This window comes from Sturnira hondurensis, unplaced genomic scaffold (assembly GCF_014824575.4).
Source record: "Sturnira hondurensis isolate 20B ecotype Veracruz unplaced genomic scaffold, ASM1482457v3 Scaffold0022908, whole genome shotgun sequence".
Classification (NCBI taxonomy): domain Eukaryota; kingdom Metazoa; phylum Chordata; class Mammalia; order Chiroptera; family Phyllostomidae; genus Sturnira; species Sturnira hondurensis.
Window position 1 is genome coordinate 1,856,436 of NW_028095539.1, and position 21,298 is coordinate 1,877,733.

General features: G+C 51.7%; 2 protein-coding genes and 1 long non-coding RNA gene across 8 annotated transcripts in view; 2 read left to right on the forward strand and 1 right to left on the reverse strand.

Moving 5' to 3' along the window:
- Positions 1-1,587: 1,587 nt before the first annotated feature.
- On the forward strand, positions 1,588-9,246 carry ARPC5L (actin related protein 2/3 complex subunit 5 like). Its single transcript, XM_037036429.1, has 4 exons — positions 1,588-1,881; positions 6,056-6,128; positions 7,066-7,242; positions 8,701-9,246. Exons 1-4 carry the CDS (start codon positions 1,733-1,735, stop codon positions 8,761-8,763), a joined length of 462 nt encoding a protein of 153 aa, XP_036892324.1. The 5' UTR covers positions 1,588-1,732; the 3' UTR covers positions 8,764-9,246.
- Positions 1,889-2,735, forward strand: LOC118980081 (uncharacterized). Its single transcript, XR_005065047.1, has 2 exons — positions 1,889-2,453; positions 2,595-2,735. It is a non-coding gene; the product is annotated as an uncharacterized LOC118980081 (long non-coding RNA).
- An 863-nt stretch (positions 9,247-10,109) lies between the features above and the next one.
- The window catches only part of GOLGA1 (golgin A1), a 44,859-nt gene continuing 33,670 nt past the window's right edge, over positions 10,110-21,298 (reverse strand). For all 6 annotated transcript variants that reach the window (XM_037036390.1, XM_037036389.1, XM_037036392.1 and 3 more), the window contains 8 exons: positions 18,776-18,865; positions 17,881-17,983; positions 17,604-17,770; positions 16,994-17,137; positions 14,008-14,067; positions 13,314-13,484; positions 12,790-12,876; positions 10,110-12,220 (listed from right to left, as the gene is read on the reverse strand). In XM_037036390.1, the coding sequence (XP_036892285.1) occupies positions 12,140-12,220; positions 12,790-12,876; positions 13,314-13,484; positions 14,008-14,067; positions 16,994-17,137; positions 17,604-17,770; positions 17,881-17,983; positions 18,776-18,865 (903 nt within the window). In that variant the 3' untranslated portion in view covers positions 10,110-12,139. The remainder of the gene's footprint in view (positions 12,221-12,789; positions 12,877-13,313; positions 13,485-14,007; positions 14,068-16,993; positions 17,138-17,603; positions 17,771-17,880; positions 17,984-18,775; positions 18,866-21,298) is intronic.

Genomic DNA, 21,298 nt, shown 5'->3' on the forward strand with positions numbered 1-21,298 from the left:
GGTATAAAACATCCTATCCTCACCCCGTGAAGCCCAATAGCACCCCCTCCACTTTCATTTCCTCTCTTATCATTCTGCTCCAGTATGGCCTTGTGTTTCTGGAATACACCAAGCTTGCCCTGCCTCAGGGCCTTTGCTTGGCTCCCTCCTTCATTTCCTTCAGGTCCCTTCTAAGGGGCACCTACCTCCCTTGACCAGTTTCTCTAAGGTACTCTCTCAGGCACTGCATGATTTAACCCCCTCAGCACAGTCATCCCTGACATAACATAGTATGGATCTTGAAAATTCTGTCCCCCTGACTGGAATGGGGGTCCACAGTTATAAGTAGGGACATTATTTCATTCACCATTTTATTTGGAGGCTACTTCCTTTTTGTAAAATGGGCATTTCTGGTCATCCTGACCAGGATGTTCCTCAGTAGGGGACGGGACATGAATTTCTGCTGTCTTGTGGACTGCTTGAGTCACAAAGGTTTATCCCAAGGTGTGGAGTTGAAAGGCAGGTGGGCTTTGCCTATCTCCAGGACCCTTGGGCTTATTCAGCATCTATTTCCCATGAAAGAGTCTGCATCTTTAGCACCCAAGATCAGGTAGCATCATGGTCTGGCATCTTTTCTCTTGATCTGCAGAGACGGTTCAATTAGAAATACTCAAAGCAGTAAAATGAGTCCCATTTCATTAACTACTGGTCTTTATTAAAGAGCACTATTCTGTGAAAACAAAGACCCAATTCCAATTTAGTCTAAGGCTAAGCCCTATTAATGGAACCCTTCAAGCAACAGCCTAAGCACCTAATCCTGGCACGACAGACTGTCTTTGACTGTGCCCTTCCTCCTCCACCCCCGTCTCTGCCCATCTCAGATTCTGGGCTTCCTGCCAGGATATGCCTCTGCCGTCAGGTCCGACTTCTTGGCCTCTAGAACCTCGCCCTTCCTGCCAGGATGGTGGCCAGAGTCATCTCTCCTCACTTCCATTCCCGCCAGGCCAAGGTGACTGCTATATATACGAGGCCACCGCACCCTCAAGTCCAAAGGTCTTCATTATCCTGTCAGCACCCTAAATACACTTTAAACGTCTTTAAATTCTCCTAGTCCGTTTATAAGAGGGTCACTGTGGTGTACAAGGCTGAGGCCACCTCCTCTCAGCTCAGTGTGGTGGCGTTCAAGACTCCTAAAGTCTGAGACTTAGGCTCCCGCAACCCTCCTCATTCCCAGAGCAAAAGAACTACTACTCATGCCTCAGCTTGAAGGTTTCTTCTCCAAGAATCCTGCCTGGCATTGCGACAGGAAGACCCGCGTGCCTTCTCCTGGGGGGTCTCGTGCTCCCTCAGTCTCGGTAGTGATGACCCCAGGAGTCCGGGGCTGTGCCTGCGACAGCCCCTTCCAGGGTCAGGGGCTCCTCCAATGCAGGAGGGAAGCCGAAGAACGAGCACAGTAGTGGCGTTCAAGATGCTGGGCCAAAGATGATTAGGGTCTGGAGAGGGGCGCTCGGGGAAACAGCCACATGGGTGGCGGAGCGCTTCCAGTCAAGGCCCCGCCAGACTCCGCCTCTCCCTCGCCTGTACTTCCGGTTCCGGTATGGGACGGAAGTGGGCGGGTGGCGGCGGCGGCTACGCGCGGGGGAGGTGGAGGTAGTGCCGGGCGACCGCTTCCCGCCCCCAGCCGGTTCAGAGCCGAGTGGCTCTGAGGTCGGGCGCGGAGCTGAGTCGGTTGAGCGGGCGCCGAGCCCCCGCCATGGCCCGGAACACGCTGTCCTCGCGCTTCCGTCGGGTGGACATCGACGAGTTTGACGAGAACAAATTCGTGGACGAGCAGGAGGAGGCGGCGGCAGCAGCAGGCGAGCCAGGCCCGGACCCCAGCGAGGTGGACGGTCTCCTGCGGCAATATCCTTCCCCGGCTTGGCGGCTAGGGCTCTTCTTTGGCTCAGCCTTTCCGTTTTCCTCCTCCCCGGCCCCTCAGGCTGACTCCCCACTCCTCTTTTCCCCGGCCCCCTCTGGTCAGTCTACGAACTCCCGATCCGGCTCCCCTCGGGCCACGTTCCTTCCGACCGAATATTCCCCTCTTCCTCTGACTCGCCTCCCCACTCCTCTTGTTCCTGGCCCCGGCCCCCAAAACCTCCCTCAGCAGCGCGGTCCCACGATGTCCCTAGACCCTGGTGGGCCCGCGTGCTCGGCGGCTCCAGGAGCGTGCCGGACGCGCCTCCGGCCCCGCAGGCCGCTCACTCCTCCGCGAGGCCTTTCTTTTTCTTTCCCCGTGCCGCTTCATCTTCTCAGGCTGTCCGTTCCTTGGACGCTCCATCACTCCCTCCCTCCATCCTTCCCTTGCAGGAAATGGGGTCAAGCTCGGGCTTCACCGGCGGGAGGGGCGGAGGTGAGCCACCGCTGAGTAATTGAGTGGCCTGGGCGGCTCCCGGGCACAGTCCTCTCGGCCCAGTTGCAGCACCACACGAAAATAGGTGGGTGTGTGGCTGCGGGAAAGAAAGGACGCGGGCAGCGAGGGCTGCAGCCTTAGTGCAGCCCTGAGGGCTGAGACTAGACCTTTCTACCTCTCACTCCCAAATCCTTCTGACCCTCCAGCTTAATGCCTGACCCTCCAGCTTAATGCCGGTGTTTCTCACCTGTTCTCAGCTTTCTAGGGACACCTTGGGTTTGGGACCTTGATGGCCTCAGCCATGTTCAACAAGTGAGTTTGGCTCCCTCCCCCCGCCAAACAGCCTTCTTGTGCAGAAAGCAGTGGGAAAAAACTAGTAGTTTGGAGCTAAGAAAAACCAGAGAGTAAAATGTGAAATGTAAAAGTAGAGCCCCATGACTGGAAATGACTATTTTTGTGGCCGCAGCAAACGAGCCTTTAGAAAACAAGATTAAAAATAGAGGTGGTTTTCGCAGCCTGCTTGGTCCCTTAGCAGTTTGAACACAGGAAACTGAGTTATTCTCAGAGGAAGGATTTTTCTTTATTCAAATGGTTACAGGAAGTGCCTGCCCCTCCCCCACACTTGCCAGGGCAGGGTTGAAGGCTCATGGTGTATATAAATCAGGTTCTGAGTGTTTAATCCGTTGACTCAGCTTGGGAAGTCAGGCCCACAGACTGCCATTGGGAGGAGTCCTGCAGTATTCTTCCAGTGTGCCTTTAAAACAAAACCCTTCAGACTTTTCAAAGGTGGGGTACAAACTTGTATTTCCTGCCCCATCGGGATCACCTTCCTTAGTCCTTTGGTGAAGTGGTGGCATGAGGTGGGCTCCCATGAGGGAGGGTGGGTTCTGCAATCTGGTGCAGGACCTCACGCTTGGGCAGGTGGTACCAAAAGGGCCACAGGGTCAGGCCTGTGGCCCAGAACCACCCACAGAGGGGAAGAACAAGATCTTATCTGCTGTCTTGGTCTTGGTGCTGTAGGGACTTGTTGAAGGTCATCTCTTGTATGCCACTGACTAGTGATAGGTTTCTTGAGGCTGCTTGGAGGTCTAGGCAGAGCACATGCAGGAGTGGTAGTTTCTCCACTGCTGGCAATGTCAGGAGCCTTGTTACTCTGGAGAGTGTACCTCTAGGGACTGGGGAAAGGCAGGTTAGCAGGTGAGAACTGAAATCCTAGCAAATGTGAGGCCCAGGGAGGGAGGAAGAACTAATATTGATTGAGTCCTTACCTTGTGCCAGGTATTGATCTTATATTAGACCTATATTATAGTTGAATTTAAACTATAGAACAGGCTTGTAGGAGTCAGGACGGAGGTGAGGGGAGTAGAAATAGGGGTTAATTGATTGGAGTGGGGAAGTATAGGAAGGAGGCCTCTGCGGCTGTGTACGGAAACAAGTCACGGTGGAAGATAACACAGATGAAATGAAAGGAGCATGGGCTGTGGGTCCACACGGACCCAGCTCTGTCATGCTATCGCTGTGTGAGCTGGGTGGCTCACATACCCTCTCTGAAGCTCAGTGTCCTCTGTGAAAAGGAGGAGAATCATACTGCCTTGCAGGTTCCATGAGAGCATCGCTAGACAACATCCCAGAAAAGCTTCAGCACACTGCTAGGTACACAGCAGGTGTTTTGGACATGTGATGTGGGTCTGTGGACGGAGCGCAGCAGGGGATGGTGAAAAGAGTTGGCTCTGGAGGCAGGCATACTGGACTCGAAGGCCAGCTGGATAGGTTAGCTTTGTGACCTTGAGCAGGTCACTTCCCTTCACTGAGCCTCAATTTCATTGCCTTTAAAATGAGAATGATGATTCTTACTGCAAATAGCAAGTGGTCATTAACAGTAATGACATGTGAAAGCACTTGGTATAGGATCTGAGTCCTTGCAGAGATTTTAAAATAGTATTCTTTTTTTCCTTGCTGAAGCACCGTCTGGTCCTCAGGAGCAGGGTTCTGTTCAGAGTAGTGGTGTTGAGCGATTCTGCCCTCTCCTGTCCCCGAGGAAATTTGGCATTGTTTGGAGACATTTTCAATGTCATGGCTTGGGGCGTGCTACAGGGATTGAAAGGGTAGAGGCCAGGAATGCTGCTAAATCCTGTCCAGTGCATAGGACAGACGCCACATGGGTCATCTGGTGTAAATTGTCAGTGGTGCCATGGTTGAGAAACCCCAATGCAGAAGAGACTAGGGGCTGGGCAGGGTTCCCCAGCCTCCTCAGCCTGTTCTGGGAAGGGCCTGAGACCAGCCTGGTAAATGATATGCCCTCCCTGCACCCCGTACCTCCTCAGCTGCAGAAGGTCTGCTGTCCATCAGTACCTACAGTGAGTGCTTGGTGGGTTGGCGCTGCAGAGAGGCAATGCCAAAGCAGTGACTTTTTGTCCCCACGGACTAGTCATCCTACCCTTCCAAACAATTTTGTTTGCCAGCCGTGCTACATAGTGAAGAGCACCAGCCTGTGTTTCCTTTTAAGCCTCGGAGTCTCTGCTTATGGCTCTGGAGCACCATAATAAAGAAGCACCACCAAATTAGAGAAGAATTCTGAGGTAGACGTTATCTGGGGCTGATAACAGACTGGCCCTCGCCTGGCTGGGGAATAGGAATTCCAAAGCTGATGGAGAGGTGGGTGGGCTGCCTCTCAGAGCCCAACAGGCAGCCAGGAGCTTGGCAGGAGTGGCTTTGAGGTGGTGTGGGCCCCACTCAGTGAAGATGGAGGCCATGCTAGGGTAGACAGGACAGCTTTGCTCTGGAGGCCCTGTTTACACATGGGTATCGCTGCGTGAACAGGAGTAGAGACCCGGTTGGGCAGAAGCCATTCCTTGTTCTATTTTTGAAGGCTTTTGGCTGAAGCCAGTGTTTCAGATGAGGAAATGAGAGTTGGCTGATGTAATTCAGTTTAAAATAGGTGTCACCTTCGGGGACCTAACCTAGATTGTAATTATCTTTTGAGTAGAGGCTATTCAGAACTCAGCAAAGAATCTGTCAGGGTTGCAGCTAAGGTTTGGGGAATGGGGGAGGATTGGCTCATTTTTTGGCAAAAGTTCTTATGGACGAATAAATCTCCCTCCTGGTAGCATTTGGGACCTTGTTGGCCTGGGGAGGTCTTGGAAGAGGGAAGTTTCAGCACATCTTTATTTCTTTAATAGTTCAGCTGATACAAAACATGGCATTAAGGGTGAGAGGACCTCGGTTTGTGCCTTTGTTTTCCCCTTTTGAGAATGAGAAGGTGGGGGGTGATAACCTCACACGGCTGTTGTGAGGATCCAGCAGGGCAGAGATGGGGCATATACTGAGCTGGTGGGTGCAAGCAAGCCCAGAAAGATTTTGCTGTAAGCTACTCTTCGGGGGCAGTTGGCTTTGCTACTACCTTCCAGGGACAGGGAGGGAGTGTCCAGACTTGCTGCGAGGGGGACAGGTTAGGAGATGGCAGGAGGGACATGCAGGGTTGGCAGAGGTGTTCTCTGTCCTCTGGCTCAGGGAAGTTAGCAGCTGCCCTCTGAACAGGCTGTGCCCACCAGGAAGCTGCAGTGGGAGGTGGGTGGATGGGGATAAGATGCGATTTGACTCCACTGTCCTGAGCTGTTTTTGAGATGAGTCCATTAATAAACCGCGGACAAGCTCGAGCCTAGCCATCCTTAACTGGTGGTGATGCACAGGGGACATGCTTCGGGCGTTTCATGCAGCCTTACGGAACTCTCCTGTCAACACCAAGAACCAAGCTGTGAAGGTAAAGGAGGTTGTGCTGCAGCTCTGCTGGGGGGTGTTGGGACAGGGCTGTCGTTGTCTCCAGCCGAGCATGAGCTCCCTGGCCCCCCCCACCCACCCACCCAGGCAGCGGCAGTTCCACCTCTGCGTCAGTGAGTATCAAGGGAGCGAGCTGGCACTGGGCAGCGCTTCTGCGGAAGCTGCCTGGTGTTCCTGACATCAAAGCTATCAGTGTTTGTAGTGAAAGCTCCCCAAAGCAACTGTTCACTCCTCCCTAGAGCCTCTTGGAGTGAGAAGTCGGCCCAGCCCTCGCTGATGAGCACAGCTATAAATTAGCTTGCCGCGTGAGACTTATCAGTGGTTATGCTTTTATAGGTATTGAGTAGGCTTTATTTGCATAAGGATTCTGAGTGCTTTTAAGATTTTCTGCCTTTAAAAAACTAGGTGAGAAGATAGAGTTGTGCTTACTGCATCGCTGAGGCTAACATTTCCTCGCTGAAGCTAGAATTTGGTCCAGGGAAAGGGGTGTCTGAAGCTGGCATTTTGCCGTTTCGTGACAGCACCTTCATGTAAACAATGGCTGCACCTCTTAAACGTGGAGGGGAATGGCCCCTGCTACTGGAGTGAACACAGAGGGAAGCTGCAGCCTGATAAACCTGTTTAAAAAATAGATCTCCCCAGCTGTGCTCCTGTGAAGTCTGAGGCCTTGCCGGTCTCATCAGAGGTGGTGATGCTTCTCCCCAGTTAATGCGACTTATCTCCCCCAGGGTAGTGAAGTGACTTGCTGGCATAAGGGATGCTTTGAAATTTAAATCAGCAAAGAACTTCTACCCTCTTGTTTTTTAAGTATTCCAGACAAATTAGAAATAATGTGGTGCTTCTAGTGAGCTCTGGCCACTTGGTTTTGGGGTTGCTGGGCTGTGGCCCTGGGCCTCACTCCCCTTCTCTTTCCTCTGTAGGAACGAGCCCAGGGCGTGGTGCTGAAAGTACTCACAAACTTTAAGAGCAGTGAAATTGAGCAGGCTGTGCAGTCACTGGACAGAAATGGCATTGACTTGCTAATGAAGTACATTTATAAAGGGTTTGAGAAGCCCTCAGAAAATAGCAGTGCAGTGCTACTCCAGTGGCATGAAAAGGTATGTGAACATACTGCCCACCAGGCAGCCCACCAACTCACCCCAGCCCCAGGGTTCAAAGCAGCAGGCCAGGTTTTCCAAAACAAAGGTCGGAAGGTCTGCTAGGCGAGTGAGGTCATGCAGCCACACCTAAAGCAACCTGGGGGCATTTGGTCACTTACCTCTGCCAAGGATGCACTGGTAGGGGTCCACTGTCTCTGGTAATCACCGTTGCTTTAGCTGCTGATTTATACCAGGCAGGTTATGGGGCAGGTGGCTTGGCATGTCCCAGGTGGGAGGGAGGCAGGCAGGCAAGCTTGCTGGTGGCGGGGGCTTTATAATCCTCTTCCTGGCTTTGGTGGAGGTGGTGGGGCAGGGGGCGCTTAGGACTGTGCTGAGCTGGCCAGCTGGCTCTCCGGGTTTCCTGCTCTGGCCCCAGCCTTTACCGGGCTGGAGTGGGCGGTGGCAGGAACCTTGACAGTCACCTAAAGGGGCCTTCACCTGAAGGAGGAAAAGCTGTGCTTGTCTTTTGCTCAGGGTAGCACAAGAGCAAGGCTTTTCCTCCAGCCGGGGCCTTGCCTGTGTGTCAGTGTCTCCTCACTCGGAGCTGCAGGAAGCATGCCCACCATCATGGCAGGCCAGGCTGTCACTGACAGTGTCCTTCAGAAGGACTCCCTTGTGTTTTAAGGAAGTGGTTCTCTTACTGGGGGGTCAGTCACTTGAGCAGCCTCGGTGCTGGGCTGGGGTTGTGGCCTGTGGTCCTACTGGTGGGTGTGCTGCCTGCTCTGCCAGATGGTGAGCTCCTGGGCTGGAATGGCGGTGGCTGTGGTGCTGGGGGGAACTGAGCAAGCCTGCTGCACAGTGTGGACGCCAGGCCTTTGGAGCCCTTTAAGACAACTGTGTGCTCAGCCCTATTGGCATTTCTTTTATTTCCCTTTTTTTAAGGGTTTATTTATTTACTTTTAGAGAGGGGAAGGGAGAAAGAGAAACAGTGTGTGGTTGCCTGTTGTGCTCCCCCTACTGGGGACCTGGCCTGCAACCCAAGCATGCCCTTTGGCTCTCGCTGACTGGAAATCGAACCAACAACCCTTTGGTTCACAGGCCAGCAGTGAGTCCACTGAGCCACACCAGCCAGGGCCCTATTGGCATTTCTAAGATGGGTTCCATGTGATAGCCTTGATGGGCATGTGTTGGTTCCAGTCCCTAGGGCAGTGCCAGCAGACTGAAAACAATGAGCTGTCAAAAGGGAAGTTTGGGGGGGGGGGGCTCTGTCATGTATGTGCTTAGCTCCAGGACCGGACTGCGCCCCTAGAGTATGGGCCTTCTAACTGCGCCCATGCTCTTGCAGGAATCCTTTTCAGGTCTGTGCCATGGTGGGTCCTAGGTAAGGGAGAGCATCGTCCCGTCTCCCCTGGCAATCCAAGCTCCCCCTTGTCCAACCAGGTCCATTTGACGCGTTTCCTTTTCCTGCTCCCACAGGCATTAGCAGTAGGAGGACTAGGCTCCATTATAAGAGTTCTTACAGCAAGAAAGACTGTTTAAAAAAAGAGACTCATGTTACCTTGAGAAGAATTTTGGATGCACAGGCTGGTGAAGAAGGGATTGACAATGGACCACCTTCCTAGGAACTCCCGAATATTTCAGGACATGCATCCGCTGAAGTGTATTTTATTTTCAAGGTGGAGGGAGAAATTGTCTTACTGTTTCCTAAATCCTTTGCAGGATCGATAGTCTATGCCTTTGTTCACGAATAATGCAGAACTGAAATTGTGACCATCTGCCAGAGTGGCTGGCCACTGTTGTTGGTCAGGTGTGTCTGTGGGCACTGCCTGTTTAAAATGGGGGAGGGATGGTTGGGGCAGGTGCAGATCCAAGGGCTGCCGTGAAAGGGCGAGCTGGAGTTTCTGAAGTGGAACCCCCCTGGGGTTTGTACAGACGTCCCATCCTCCCAGAGAAGGCGGGCTCTCTTGGGTTCATTGTAAAGTGCCTGCTGCATCAATAAAGCTCTTGGCTTATTAGTATATACTTTGCGGTGTGTCTCATGTATGTAAAAAAAGTGGTAGTGAATGGGACGGTAATGAATGAGGGATCGACTGTTCTGGAACCCCCAAGGGAGCAAGCGAGGCCATCCAGCCTCCTGCACAGCAGTGCCTCTGGCCTGGGCTACTGTGCTTCGGCTGCTGTGAAAATGTTTTGCTGAATAAGTATTTATTGTTTTTACTCCTTTGATTTGTATGTAATTTTGGAGCATATTTAATTTAATAAAGTGCCAAACATTCAATAATTGACCTAGGCTTTAAAAGTCTTTAGTTTGTGTGACTGCACTGGGGGTCTTTCGAGAGCAGGCCTCAGACGGGCCTGGCCACCGTCTCCTGACACTGGGTCTGGCTGTGTGGCAGGAGCATCCTCATCCTGAAGTTGACATGTTCTTTTTAAAGCATTGAAACCAGAAACGGGTAGCAGTCAGCCTATAAATATAAAAAGAACATTTTGTTCCCTGTAGCCACTAACAGTGAGCCTCTTTGAAGAGCAAAGATACTTTTTCCTTTTAGCACACGCAACTAGTCTGTCTTCTGTTGAAGGTAAGGACCCCATTCATATTCCTGAAGCTCTCCCCAGTCACATGGGCCCTGGACATGGACATTGACCGAAGGGACACAATGCTCCCAACTCCTTTGCGGGACCCCCACCATTCTTGGGAGGTAGGCCTAGGCTGCTGGCTCACTTAGTTGCGTGTTTATTCACCCAAAGCTTATCTGGGGGGGTTCTTTCTGAAAGACAAATGCTCTGCGGCCCTTGAAGTACACAAGATACAATGTACTAGATTTATAATGAGTAAAGGAAATACCGACACACCATACCGTATCAAGTAAAACCCACTGTAGTTACATCTGGATTGAAGAGCTTTAATCAAAAAGTATATTGCACCACAAGTGACTTTTCTACAGCAGTTTTAGATAATATAATCCCTATTTACAAACGGAAGGAGAGAAGATCCAATGCTTATAAAGGGCTATATATACTGTCTATCACAGAATGTTTATACAAGTGAAAGTGCATTAAATCACTTAGAATTGTTACTCCACTCTTCCTCTTAAAAGCTGAAGGAAGTTCAACATGCAAGAGGAAAGCCTCATCAGAGTGAATCCTCGCTAAGCAAGTCCAGACTTAATGATGGGCCCACATCTATGCCTAAACCTGCCAGGAACGCAGGTGGGGGCTGAGATCAGCTGGCGGGCTCCACAGCCGGGCTGGGCTGAAGCTGCCTCTAGTGAGCCCTCAACCACTTGAATTTCAGGATTCTCTCTGGGAACAGCTGGAAAAGCTACATCTTCCTCATCAAACTTAAAGAACAGAAGGGAGTCCTGTTTTGTGCCCCCAACAGGTAAATGGAATTTAGCATTCATTCTAAACAGGGCAGACACCTGCAGGGAAGAGGTAGGTAAGCGAAGAACAGCTCACTTGGGTGGCAGCGAGCCTAAGCTGGGACAGAGGTGGTGCCGCCCTTGCTTGGTACTTGCAGGTCTGTGGAAATGCAGGATATGTGTTAACCCTAAGCATCTTTGAAGAGACATAACTTCACACCATGGCATAATGATGGTAAATTTAGTAGCTCTGGTTACTAATTCAGTTTTTTAACCAGTGGAACTCATCAGACTAAATCAGTAAAAGCTTTCTCTTTTCATTTGGTATTGTGGCTTATCCAAGGCAGGCACGTTCCCCCCCTTTTTAGTAATAACCCAAGTCTTCGTCAGTCCCCACCAGTCATCTGCAGCCAGCGGGAGGCTGTCTGGACACCATATAGGAATGTAGTGTTGTCTTAAAATATTTGGGGGGAGGGGGAGGGGGAGAGATGGTGGCGCCAGTACAAGGCAGACCACTTCCAATGTTTTGGTCAAGGCTGGGGGGAGGGACAACTACTGAGTACAGCAGACTGTTCTTAACAGTAGAAAACCTGTGATTAGCATCTGCTCAGTGTTACAACCCAGAATCAAGCAGAGTAAATGAACCGCCACCACTGCTTCAGAGGGAAGCAGACGCTACAGAATGCTAGTGAAATTACAAAGGGACAGGAATCCCAACCTTAGAAATAATTTCGTCTTGATGCTCCAGTTTTCCGTAAGAACACCCTTCCAATACAGAAGACATGTTTGTAATAGTGAAGAACTTAGCTATAAAAAATAGTTTAAAATGGTTTACCAGCAACCTATCCAAGACAAGTACATTCATTAAGAAGGCAATTGAGGGTATTTGGTACTAAGGATCTTTTTATGTATTCGCTAGTATTCATCAGTAAAATGAGATACTGTCATCCGCATACTCATTAATCCACACTGACTCCAGATCTTGAAGATGTACACATTAAATTTCTAGGTTGTTTTAGAAACAAGGTAAAATGTTTTCTTGAAAGGTCAAAAACCTCTTCTAACTCATCTGAACCCAAACATCCCAACAGGGAAGGAGAATTTTTAAAAGCTATCCCCCGAGAGTGGGCTCCTGGCAGGAGCAGTGAGTCAGCCTGCCAGGCACCGTTTCAAAGGGCGCTCTCGACATCCAGCACCATCACTACAAGACGGATCGGCGGCCTCCTCTCTGCCAGATGCTGATGCTTCAGCTTTAAGCACTAACAAAGGTTAGAAACTCAGGTGCAGACATGCTGGCTGGAACTGAGATTTTAGCAGCACTAGGAATGTGGGTAGTGCCAGGACCTTCCCGTTTGTGACCAGAATGACAGGATCAGCTACCTCCTGAGGTTCATGTCAGTCTGAGGCAAGTGGACCTTAAGTTTTGTAAACAATGTTTAGACACTTGTACAAAATACTGCAGTTACAGTGATTAAAAACCCACCCAGACTAGTGTGTCAGTGTTCTTTTCACAAAGTGTCAGCCCGTGGAGCTCCATCCTTGGGTAGTTTCACCTAGGACCATGGTGTCTGAGGGCTGGAGATGGATGGCCGGATGCTGCCCTTGGGAGCGGGCTTGGACCCGAACCAGGACATCTGTGTTTGAAACAGGAAAGGCTCCTGAGATGAAAATCGGGTTTAGGCACAAAGGGAGCTGAAAGAGCCCCCTTGGGGCCCCTGCGCCACCCCCTCATGCCCTCCATACATCTTGACAGCAGCCGGGACCACAGCAGTGAAGACAGAGGCTGTATGACCAGTGTGTGGGTCACTACATTCTAAGTAAGGGAGAGAAACTGGAGAAAAAGAGTTGAAAAAAGCAAGGGGCTAAAGTTGTAGGTAGTTTTTCTTGAAAATTTTTTCTATTATAGAATTTATGCAGGTACTGTTTGAATATTCTCTCTCTTTTTTTAAGTCTGGGTATGGGGCCAGACCTGGAGCTACTGATGAAATGATACCAATGAAACCGCTTTGGAAAACAAGGCCTGTCGGCCAAGTCCAGCACAGACCTGAGCTCAGAGAGCACGTCCTCAGGAAACACTGCCTGCAGCAAGCTCATTCAAAAGCGCCATCAAATCTGCTGCGGCAGTGTGGGCTGCCCTCACCTGCCAGCGCTGGGGTCACTAACTACATTTTTGGGAAGCCGGATGGCGAACTAGGGAACCTACCTTATACTCCAGGGTTTCTTTGAGCATGTTCTCTTCCTCATGTGAGAAGTTCAGCAACACTGACACGGCTTTTATAAGATGAAAAGCCTGAAACAAAGGAAGTTTGCTGCCTCGGGTGCAGGTGGGGAGGGTGAGCGGGGGCTAACGGGCAGTGTCCGTGGTTCTGTTCCTGGCATGTGGTCCCGACCGAGCCACGGCCATGTGGAGGTCTGATGGCAATACCAGGTATTCCTTCTCCCTCCATCGTTCACTTTGGGGACCAGCAAGACGACAGGATGCCCACAGCAGCTGTTCTGCTCGTCTGAGGGCAAAGGAGTGCCGGGCAGATTCGGTTCCCTGGACTCTGGTTTCTCTGCCTGCTGCTTGGTCAGCAGGTCAGTGCCAACTGGAGAAGTGACTCAGTGTCCACTCTGGTCAAACCAGAACACGGGAGAGGAAGGAAGAAATGGACGTGGGGGAGCTGTATGGGGCTTCGACAAATGAGCCAGGCCCTGGGGTGCAACTTGGTGCCCAAACGTAATTACCTCAGACTCCCGACAGGACATGAATTTTAAAACCACGTGTTTAAGGTACTCAAAGTTGACCTCTCGGGCATCAGTAAGGTCGGTGTGATTTGTGACAGAAGAGGTCAGGTTTGGCATCTCAGGGCCAGTCTTCTCCCGGACTTCAAAAAGCTCATTATCAGGTCTAATTTTCTGAAAGGCCAAAGGAAAGATGTTACATTGAACCACTTAGGACAAGTCAGAAAACCACATGGGAGCCTGATGGGGCCCACGCTGTGATCAGCTACTGGTCCTTGGCCACAAGCTGCACAGGGCAGGCTGGCAGGGGTAGACGGTTTACGAGGAGGCAAAGAGGTGACCTGGGGCAGTTCAGACATTCCCTTTATCTGTGTCAGGACACGTGTCCTGGGTGGTGAGCCAGGGCAGAGAACCTGCTCGCCCTCTGTGCGCCCAGCCCTCTGCCCAGTGCACACACCACCTCGCTGACTTCTCGGACAACACACAGGCTCAGAGACAGGGGGCACATGCCTGAGGTCACACAGCTGCTTAACACAGGCATGTTAAAGCTGGCAAGGCCACTGTCCTACCAGCCAACATGTGACATCCCAGAGACCCCTTGCAATCAATGGGGAGATGAGAACTGTCAGGCAGCAAGGGACCCAGGGGAATGGGAGCCAGGGAGGGCACAGGCAGCGGGGAGAAGAGGGGCACTCACCAGTTCCTTCTGCAGCGTCTTTTTGAGTTCTAGCATCCTCTGCTGCATCTGCTTTATGGTCTGCAACAAAGCCCCAACCCCAGCCAAAAGCCATTCATTAATGCACATCTCACCATCTTTAAGGTGCAAGGGACAACAGAACAGACAGACACTCTCTTGGATCCCCATACACCCGTTAGAGGTCCCTGCTCTGTCTCCTAAGAGGCTTGTGCTGTCACGCCTGTGTGCCTGCTGCCCCGGCTCTTCCCCGTACATGGAGCAGCTGCACACATGCTTGCTCTTCGGGCCAGTCAACGGCCAACAGTCATCATGCACCCTCTGCGTAGCTCGCCGATGCCCCCGGGGAGGCCTGGGTCAGAGGACCAGGGGCGTCCCCTGGGGCTCCGTCTCAGGGCTGCTCCCAGTGCTTGCCTCCGTAGTAGCACAGCTAGAAACATCTCTATACTATCTGTCCTCCAGAATCGCATTTATGGGCTAGGAGCTCAAGAGATATGCAGGCTCAGCCCAAACGGATGGTTCTCGTCACTGCTGCTCTCCTGCAGTGCCCTGATCTCGGTGCTCATTCAGAACAGTGTAAAAGATCAGGGCTTCTCCGCACAACCCACCAACACTGGGTTTTATAAGGTTTATTTATTTTATTTCTTATAAGGAGTTTAATTAGCATTGTGAACCTTAAGCGTAATTTATTAGACATTCTGTTAATCACTACAATGGCTGAACTGTTCCCAATGGAAAAAATTTACTATATAAGCAGCAATACAGGAAAAAATTTTAAATAAAAATTTTCTCCAAAGCCTCACAACCGGGATCAAAATGAGATTTTCCTGTGGATTTCTAGTCCACGTTACTATTCTTGCATTGAGTAAATTCTAAATGAATAGTATTTTTCATTTCAGAGTTTTCACAGCTTCCTACAGCTTTCCTAATTAAAACTTTCAACAGGACAGTGGCTCTAGGGGTGCCCCCCCCGTCTTACTGTGTGACTGAGTTTCGGTTTTTAAACAAAGCCATAACACACTTTGTTTTCTCACAAGAGGTGTCTCCGCAGTCTGTCTGGAGGGAGTGAGGACTGGGTCAGGAGCAACTGGGTCAGAGAAGTGGCTGAGCCGGAGCACAGAAGCCCTGGCAGGCCCAGTGAGCCACCTCCAACCTCCCATTTTATAAAATGCTGACATGTTGCTCCAATGTGTGTTCTCGTGGTTGAACATGAGGCTGGACATCCCTCCAAAAGCATATTTATGTTACTTGATTTTCCAGGTTTTGGGCTCACTCATTTATTCCCTCAGCCAACAGATATTGACTGAGTCCTGACTACGTGCCTGACACTATCCTAGAGGCTGAGGAAAGAGCAATCAACAAACAAAAACTGTCTGCCCTCAGGAGGGCAAGTGTCAAAACCTAATATGCAGCTTATCGATAGGTGTGGAGAAGACGACCAAGGTTAAGGGGACAGACAGTTCTGGCGGTAAGGGCTGACAGGAATAGCCGGGGAGGCCTCACTGACAAAAGTGATACCATAAATAAGAAGTGAGGGTAATTGAGGGATGAATTTTCTAGAGAGAAGGCACAGCAAATGCAAAGGCCCTGAAGCAGGAGGGTGCTTGGTACTCCCAGACGGCAAAGCCTGTCAACGTGTCTGAGAGGGGTGCTGGGGATAGCAGAGTGTGTGGGGGAGGGCTGCCAGGGGCCAGACCATACAAGGCAGTATGGGCCGCTGCAGAGACCTCGGCTTTAGAGAGAGATGAATGTCATCGAAGTCATCAGAGGGCTAGAGCACAGGAGTCACGGGGAGATCAGCTGAAGCCCAACACCATTCTCTAGGGAAGAGGATGGCAGCTGTGGTGGGGATGAGAAGGAGCTGGGGACAATTTAAAGGGAGATCCAAAAGGATTTGCTAATGCTTTGGCTGTCAAGGGGGTTAAGGACGACTCCAAGGTTTCTGCCATTTATTGAGACAGGAAGGATGGCATCAGATGCCGGAAGCGTGGAAGTGTGCAGTTTGGTTTTGGGTGTTTTAAATTTCTGATGCCAGTTAGACATTTGTGTGGAGACACAGAGCAGATGGATACAGGAGTGTGGTGTCACGGGAGCTGGATGGAGCTGAGACGGGTGGGGGGCCAGCACTCTGCAGTGTGGGCGAGGCCACCGAGGGAGGGAGTGCAATTCAGAGAGCAGGTCTGAGGGCACACGGTGTTTGTGCCCTTTTCTGCATCTATTTTGTATTTCACAAAAAGAAATGAAATGTGGGTAGGGAGAAGGGAGGGGAGAGAAGGGGTTCAAGGAGGGAGAGGGACGAGAAAAAGAAAGAATGAACTCTTTTCCCTTTGTTAAAGATCTAAAAGAAAAATACACACACACACAATCACACAATTTGGGGGTAGGATTTCAGGCCACAGCAATAATTAGAGCAATACATTCCATTTCACAGGGCACTTTAAAAGCCAGGATCAAATGAGACCCTGCATTTACAGGTGCAGAGGCCTGGTGGGGAGGCTGGACTCATGAACAAGGAATCACTAATTAAGCCTCTACCAAACACCAGACATTTTACAGGACAGCTATCACACAGTTTCACCTCATCCCCACTCCCCTCACAAGCACAAAAAGGCAGGTTTCATGCTACCCCTTCACAGCTGCAGAAAGGAAGGACACAGGGAAGGTGAGACTGCGGGTCCAACATGACCCAGCTGCTGACAGCCAAGGAGCCTGGGAACGCTGAGACTTGCTAGTATTGCTCAAGCTCTAACACTCTGGACCTGATCTCAGGTGGGTGGCAGGAGTGAGGAGTGGGGCAGTAGTGAAGAAAGACAAAAAGGCAGGAGGGAAACAGAAGAGGAAAACCAGGAAGAAGCCCTTTTAATGAAAGAAGATCCCCCAAGAAGTGCCCAGGGGCATCAGAAAAACTCTCAGAAAGGACCGAGTGGTATTAGGCACAAGGACGGGAAAAGGCAGGTATATAAACAGGCGAAGGAAAGAGCATCCTTACCTTATTTTTCTCTAGAAGTTGCTGCTCCAAGTCCTGTTTTTCCTTCTGTAGCTGCCCTAGATCCATGCCCCCCACCTCACCATTTGGTATCGCCTCTGCAGGTGGAAGCTGGTACACAGGGTCTTGCACGGCCCTCAAGGCTACCTGTAGGACGATGGCAAGTTGAGAGCCAGGACAGGGGTGGAGCTGAGCCACACGTCCATGGGAAGGGGATCAGAGCTGTCCCAGAGATGTGCTTCACTATGCCAAGAACCAAACAAACTATGAAGAGCCTGCCCAATGCCTTCTAGATGGGCCCTCAGCTTTCCACACCTCGTGTCCGCCTGGGCAGAAAGGGCATTGATGCCTGGACACTGACAGGTGTTACACATCCCACAGGCTCCTCCTCAAGACCCACAACCTCTGAGTCCGTCAAGCACCCCCCTCCTTAAGAAAAGGAGGCAAAAACAAGAGGAGGTGACTTGCCCACTGTCCCTTAGCTCGAGAACCCAGCATGCTTCCCTGTCTTCCCACTGCTGCCTCCTCCTGGCAGATTGTGGCTTCGCCCTGTGTCTTGCTGCAGCGCACACGGGGCCACTACACAGTGGCCTGGGGCTGACGTGGGACTTACGTGAGGGTGAGGCTTGCTGACTGACAGTGCCAACCCCGGCTCCTGGCCTGGCAGCCTCAGCCGGTCCTGCCGCCCAGCAGCTCCCCCAGACTCCTCTGCCCTCAGGCTTCTCAGGGCCTCCAGCTCATTCTGCAGCTGGTGTGCTTGCAGCAGGGCCGCCTCGTGACCTAGGCCAGGCAAAGGGCAGGGGCGCACCGTGAGCCCAGGGTCTCCGCGCTGCTTCAGGACTGGGACACCTCGGGCAGGGGTGCCAGGCAGAAACAGGCAGACTCCTCACCTTTCTTCAGCTGGAAAATCTCCTGCTCTTTCTGCAGAATCTCTGCAGTTTTTTCCTGCAGACTCTGCTGCTTCTCATCTACTATGGATGTCAGGTTAGCAGCCTTGGAGAGAAAAACCAACCTGAGAGAAGGGTGGCAGCAGAAACCCCATCTCCTCCAAAGGAACCCCTACTTTTCCACTCCCCAGGGTCCCCCAGGAATCCCCTCTGAAGTCCACAGCCCAGAACATGCTCCAAGCTAACCTCTGCTCCCAGAATCATGCAAAAATCAACTCTCCTTGTCGGGGGACAGGGTGGGGAGCCTGCACACGGGCAATCACCCGCACTGCCCCTCTGGCCTGCACTGCCTGACCAGAGACGTGGCCCTTGTGCTCAGCCTTCCAACAAGCTGTTATAACCGTAACTTCCGTGTCCGGAGTGCCCTCGACATGCCTGGCATTTGCTACACGTGATGTCATTATGACATCTCAGAAGGTGTAATTATCTGAGTCTTTTCAAAGGCAACCCTGAGGCTCCATTAAGACCCTACCCAAGGCCTAGAGCCAGCTCACTAGGTCAGGGGCTGATGCTGAGTCTGTCTTCAAAGGCAGGCTCTTCTCTCCCTCCCTGCTGAGAGCTCAGGTGTCAGTGGCCCACCTCCCAGATTCAGAGCTCAGTATCTACCTGGGTATGGGCTTTCCCCAGATGACATTTATAATAATAACTGACCATCAAAAAGGCCATCCTATGGGGTGAGGGTTTCTTTATACCATTTTCCTCCCACCTTTTAAGAGACCAGGGAAATCACACAGCTGCCAGCATTCCTCAGACCTGTGCCCACCGCCTGCCCTGGACAGATGGGGAGGCGGGTTGGTCCCGCCTGGGAGTGAGGTGGTGGCATTACCCTTCGGCCTACCTGTTGCTGGAACTCTTCCCTCTGCTTCCGCACATCCTCCAGCACTTGAGCCATTGTAACACTCGCAGTTTCTCTTTGGCTCCACTCTTCCTACAATCCAGAAAATGGGTAGGAGGTTGGGCCTGAGAACTCAGCACACAGTTTCAGCTCTCACTTGTCACAAAGTCCGCAGAGGGCGTACCATCTCGCAGGGCCAGACTAACATCGCTCCTGCTTCCCCAGATCCCCCAGCAGCCCTCTCGCTGCAATGCCTTCAGTATCCCTCCGGAAACTAGCACACCACAGGGGCACAGCAGCCAGTGCCTGGGGCAAGGCTGGGGACCTAGCATTTGGAATCAACACAGAACAGAAAGACTCCTGGGCTCCTGTGAATGATGTGGTGCGCTGGAACAATCGGTTACAGAAGAAATAAGCAATTACTGAATTTTAATAGGGCAAAATGTCACAGGCTCACCAAAATGACTCATTTTTATCAGAGAGGAAACAGGCTCTTGAGAGGGCAGGTAATTTGCCTGAGGTTTCAAGCCAGCACCTGTCTGAGCTCAGAGCCAAGCCTTAGGCTGGCTGCCCACATGGCCTTCCCCGGGGCCCGGGGACTCTCGCCCGACAAACAAGTCAGTCCTCTTCCTCAAGACTGACACCATGCTCGCCCTTCAGCCCCCAGTGAGTAATGTGACTTCTCAGGTGCCCATGTAACTGGTCTGAGATGCCTGCTACTTCTGTATGCCCAGAATCACTCCCTGTTTTGGGGGTAAGAGCCTCACTGTTGCTATTCTCTACTCCCACCCCACAATTCTGCAGGGTTATAGTAGGACTGCCAATAACGATGCTCCCACTTTGTGGCCACAAGGTCAGCGCACGATAAAGGCCTGGCTAATCATAGTGCCTCATCCCCCTGGCCTAAGAGCTTTGTCCAAAGGGTGGCTCTGTCACCCATGATGAGCCAATTGGAATCCCATTGCCTATCAGAACCCTTTTACTGTGTACAGTGGAGCTGAGGGAGAAGCCCTCCTTCCCCTGGGGCTGCTAAGTCAGAATGTTCCAGCCTAAAGCAGCTGTGGTGCTGTCCTCCTACTCTGCGGGATGTAGGCTGCCCTGTGGAGAAAGCAAGGACAAGAGTCGGGTGACGCAGACTGAGAAGAGAACCTGAGGCCTCGGTTCTAGTCAGACAAGTCCTTCTGGTTCTATGAGCTACTCACCTCCTCCTAGAAATCTCCACTCCACTATCCAGTAGGAGGGGTTACCGGCCAGGGGCATTCTGGCTCCGGCCTTGCAGCTGTCAGAAATGACCTTCCTGACTCCACCTCTACCAGTCAAGGATAACCCCGTGTCTGAACGCAAAAGGCCCGTGGTAAGACCCTCAATTACCCCAGACCACTCCCCTCACAAGGGACGCTCAGTTCTCCAGAGAAGGAGCCAGAGGTTTCAGGCTGGGTGAAGCTATGCACCCCCGGCCCTGCCTGCCCGCGTGGGGAGGGGGACAGAAATGCCACACCACTGCAGGAGCTTTTCTGGGGAGGTGTAGAAGAGACTCTGTGACTGCTGGTGCCTAAGAGGGCAGGACAAGGACTGTGAGTGACAGGACAGGGCAGCGGGTCCAGGCAGGAAGCAGAGATTCGGTGCCTCCCCACCAGGAACTGCCTTCGCACTTCCAGCTGTGGTCATGCTCAACCCTCGGGGTCGTCTTCTTGAGGGCAAGGGTGTAAAAGAAGGAAACTGAGTTCCCTCAAGAATCAGCTAGTGAAGGGTGAGGCTGGCCCCCAGAACCCCGGCTGGGTGGCTCTGCAGCCTGCGCTGCCACCACAGACACAGGTGCTCCAGGACCACGGGCTCGAGGCTGGCGGGTACAGCTCTGGTTCACCACGGGAGCCCACGGGCTGCCCACCCGTGCAGCCCTCTGCACCTGGGGACGCCTTCCCAAGAGGCTCGGGGAACAGTTCTACCAAAAAAAGAAATGGACACGAACAGTTCTAAATACGTACGCACCAAAAAAGAGTGCTTCAAAATTCCTGAAGCAAAGACTGAAGGGAGCAAGAGACAAGTGCATGATCACAGTGCAAGATTTGCACACCTCTCTCAGTAACTGATGGAACAAGCAGACAAAAAAAAAAAAAAAAAGATCAGAAACACACAACAGATTTGAGCAATACTACCAACCAACTTGACCTAATTAGCATTTCTAGGATGTTCTCCCTGACAGCAGCAGAAATACATTATTTTCAAGTGCACTGAAATGTTCACTAAGGTAAACTTCGGTCTTAAAACAAGTCTAAAGAAGTATCAGAGGGTTGAGATCACTCAGAGTGGCACTAAACTAGAAATCCCAGATACTGAGGAAACTCACCAAACACGTGGAAATGAACCGCACCTCTAAACAGCCTGTGGGTGCTGGCTCTGAGTTCCTGCCTCTCAGCCCACACCCACCCTTCCACATTCTGCTCCGGGACACTGACCTGGGACCCTGCAAACCCCCCTTCTGTCTGCTCACCCAGCTGGCTCCGTGTTGCTCTCCGCAGACAGGGG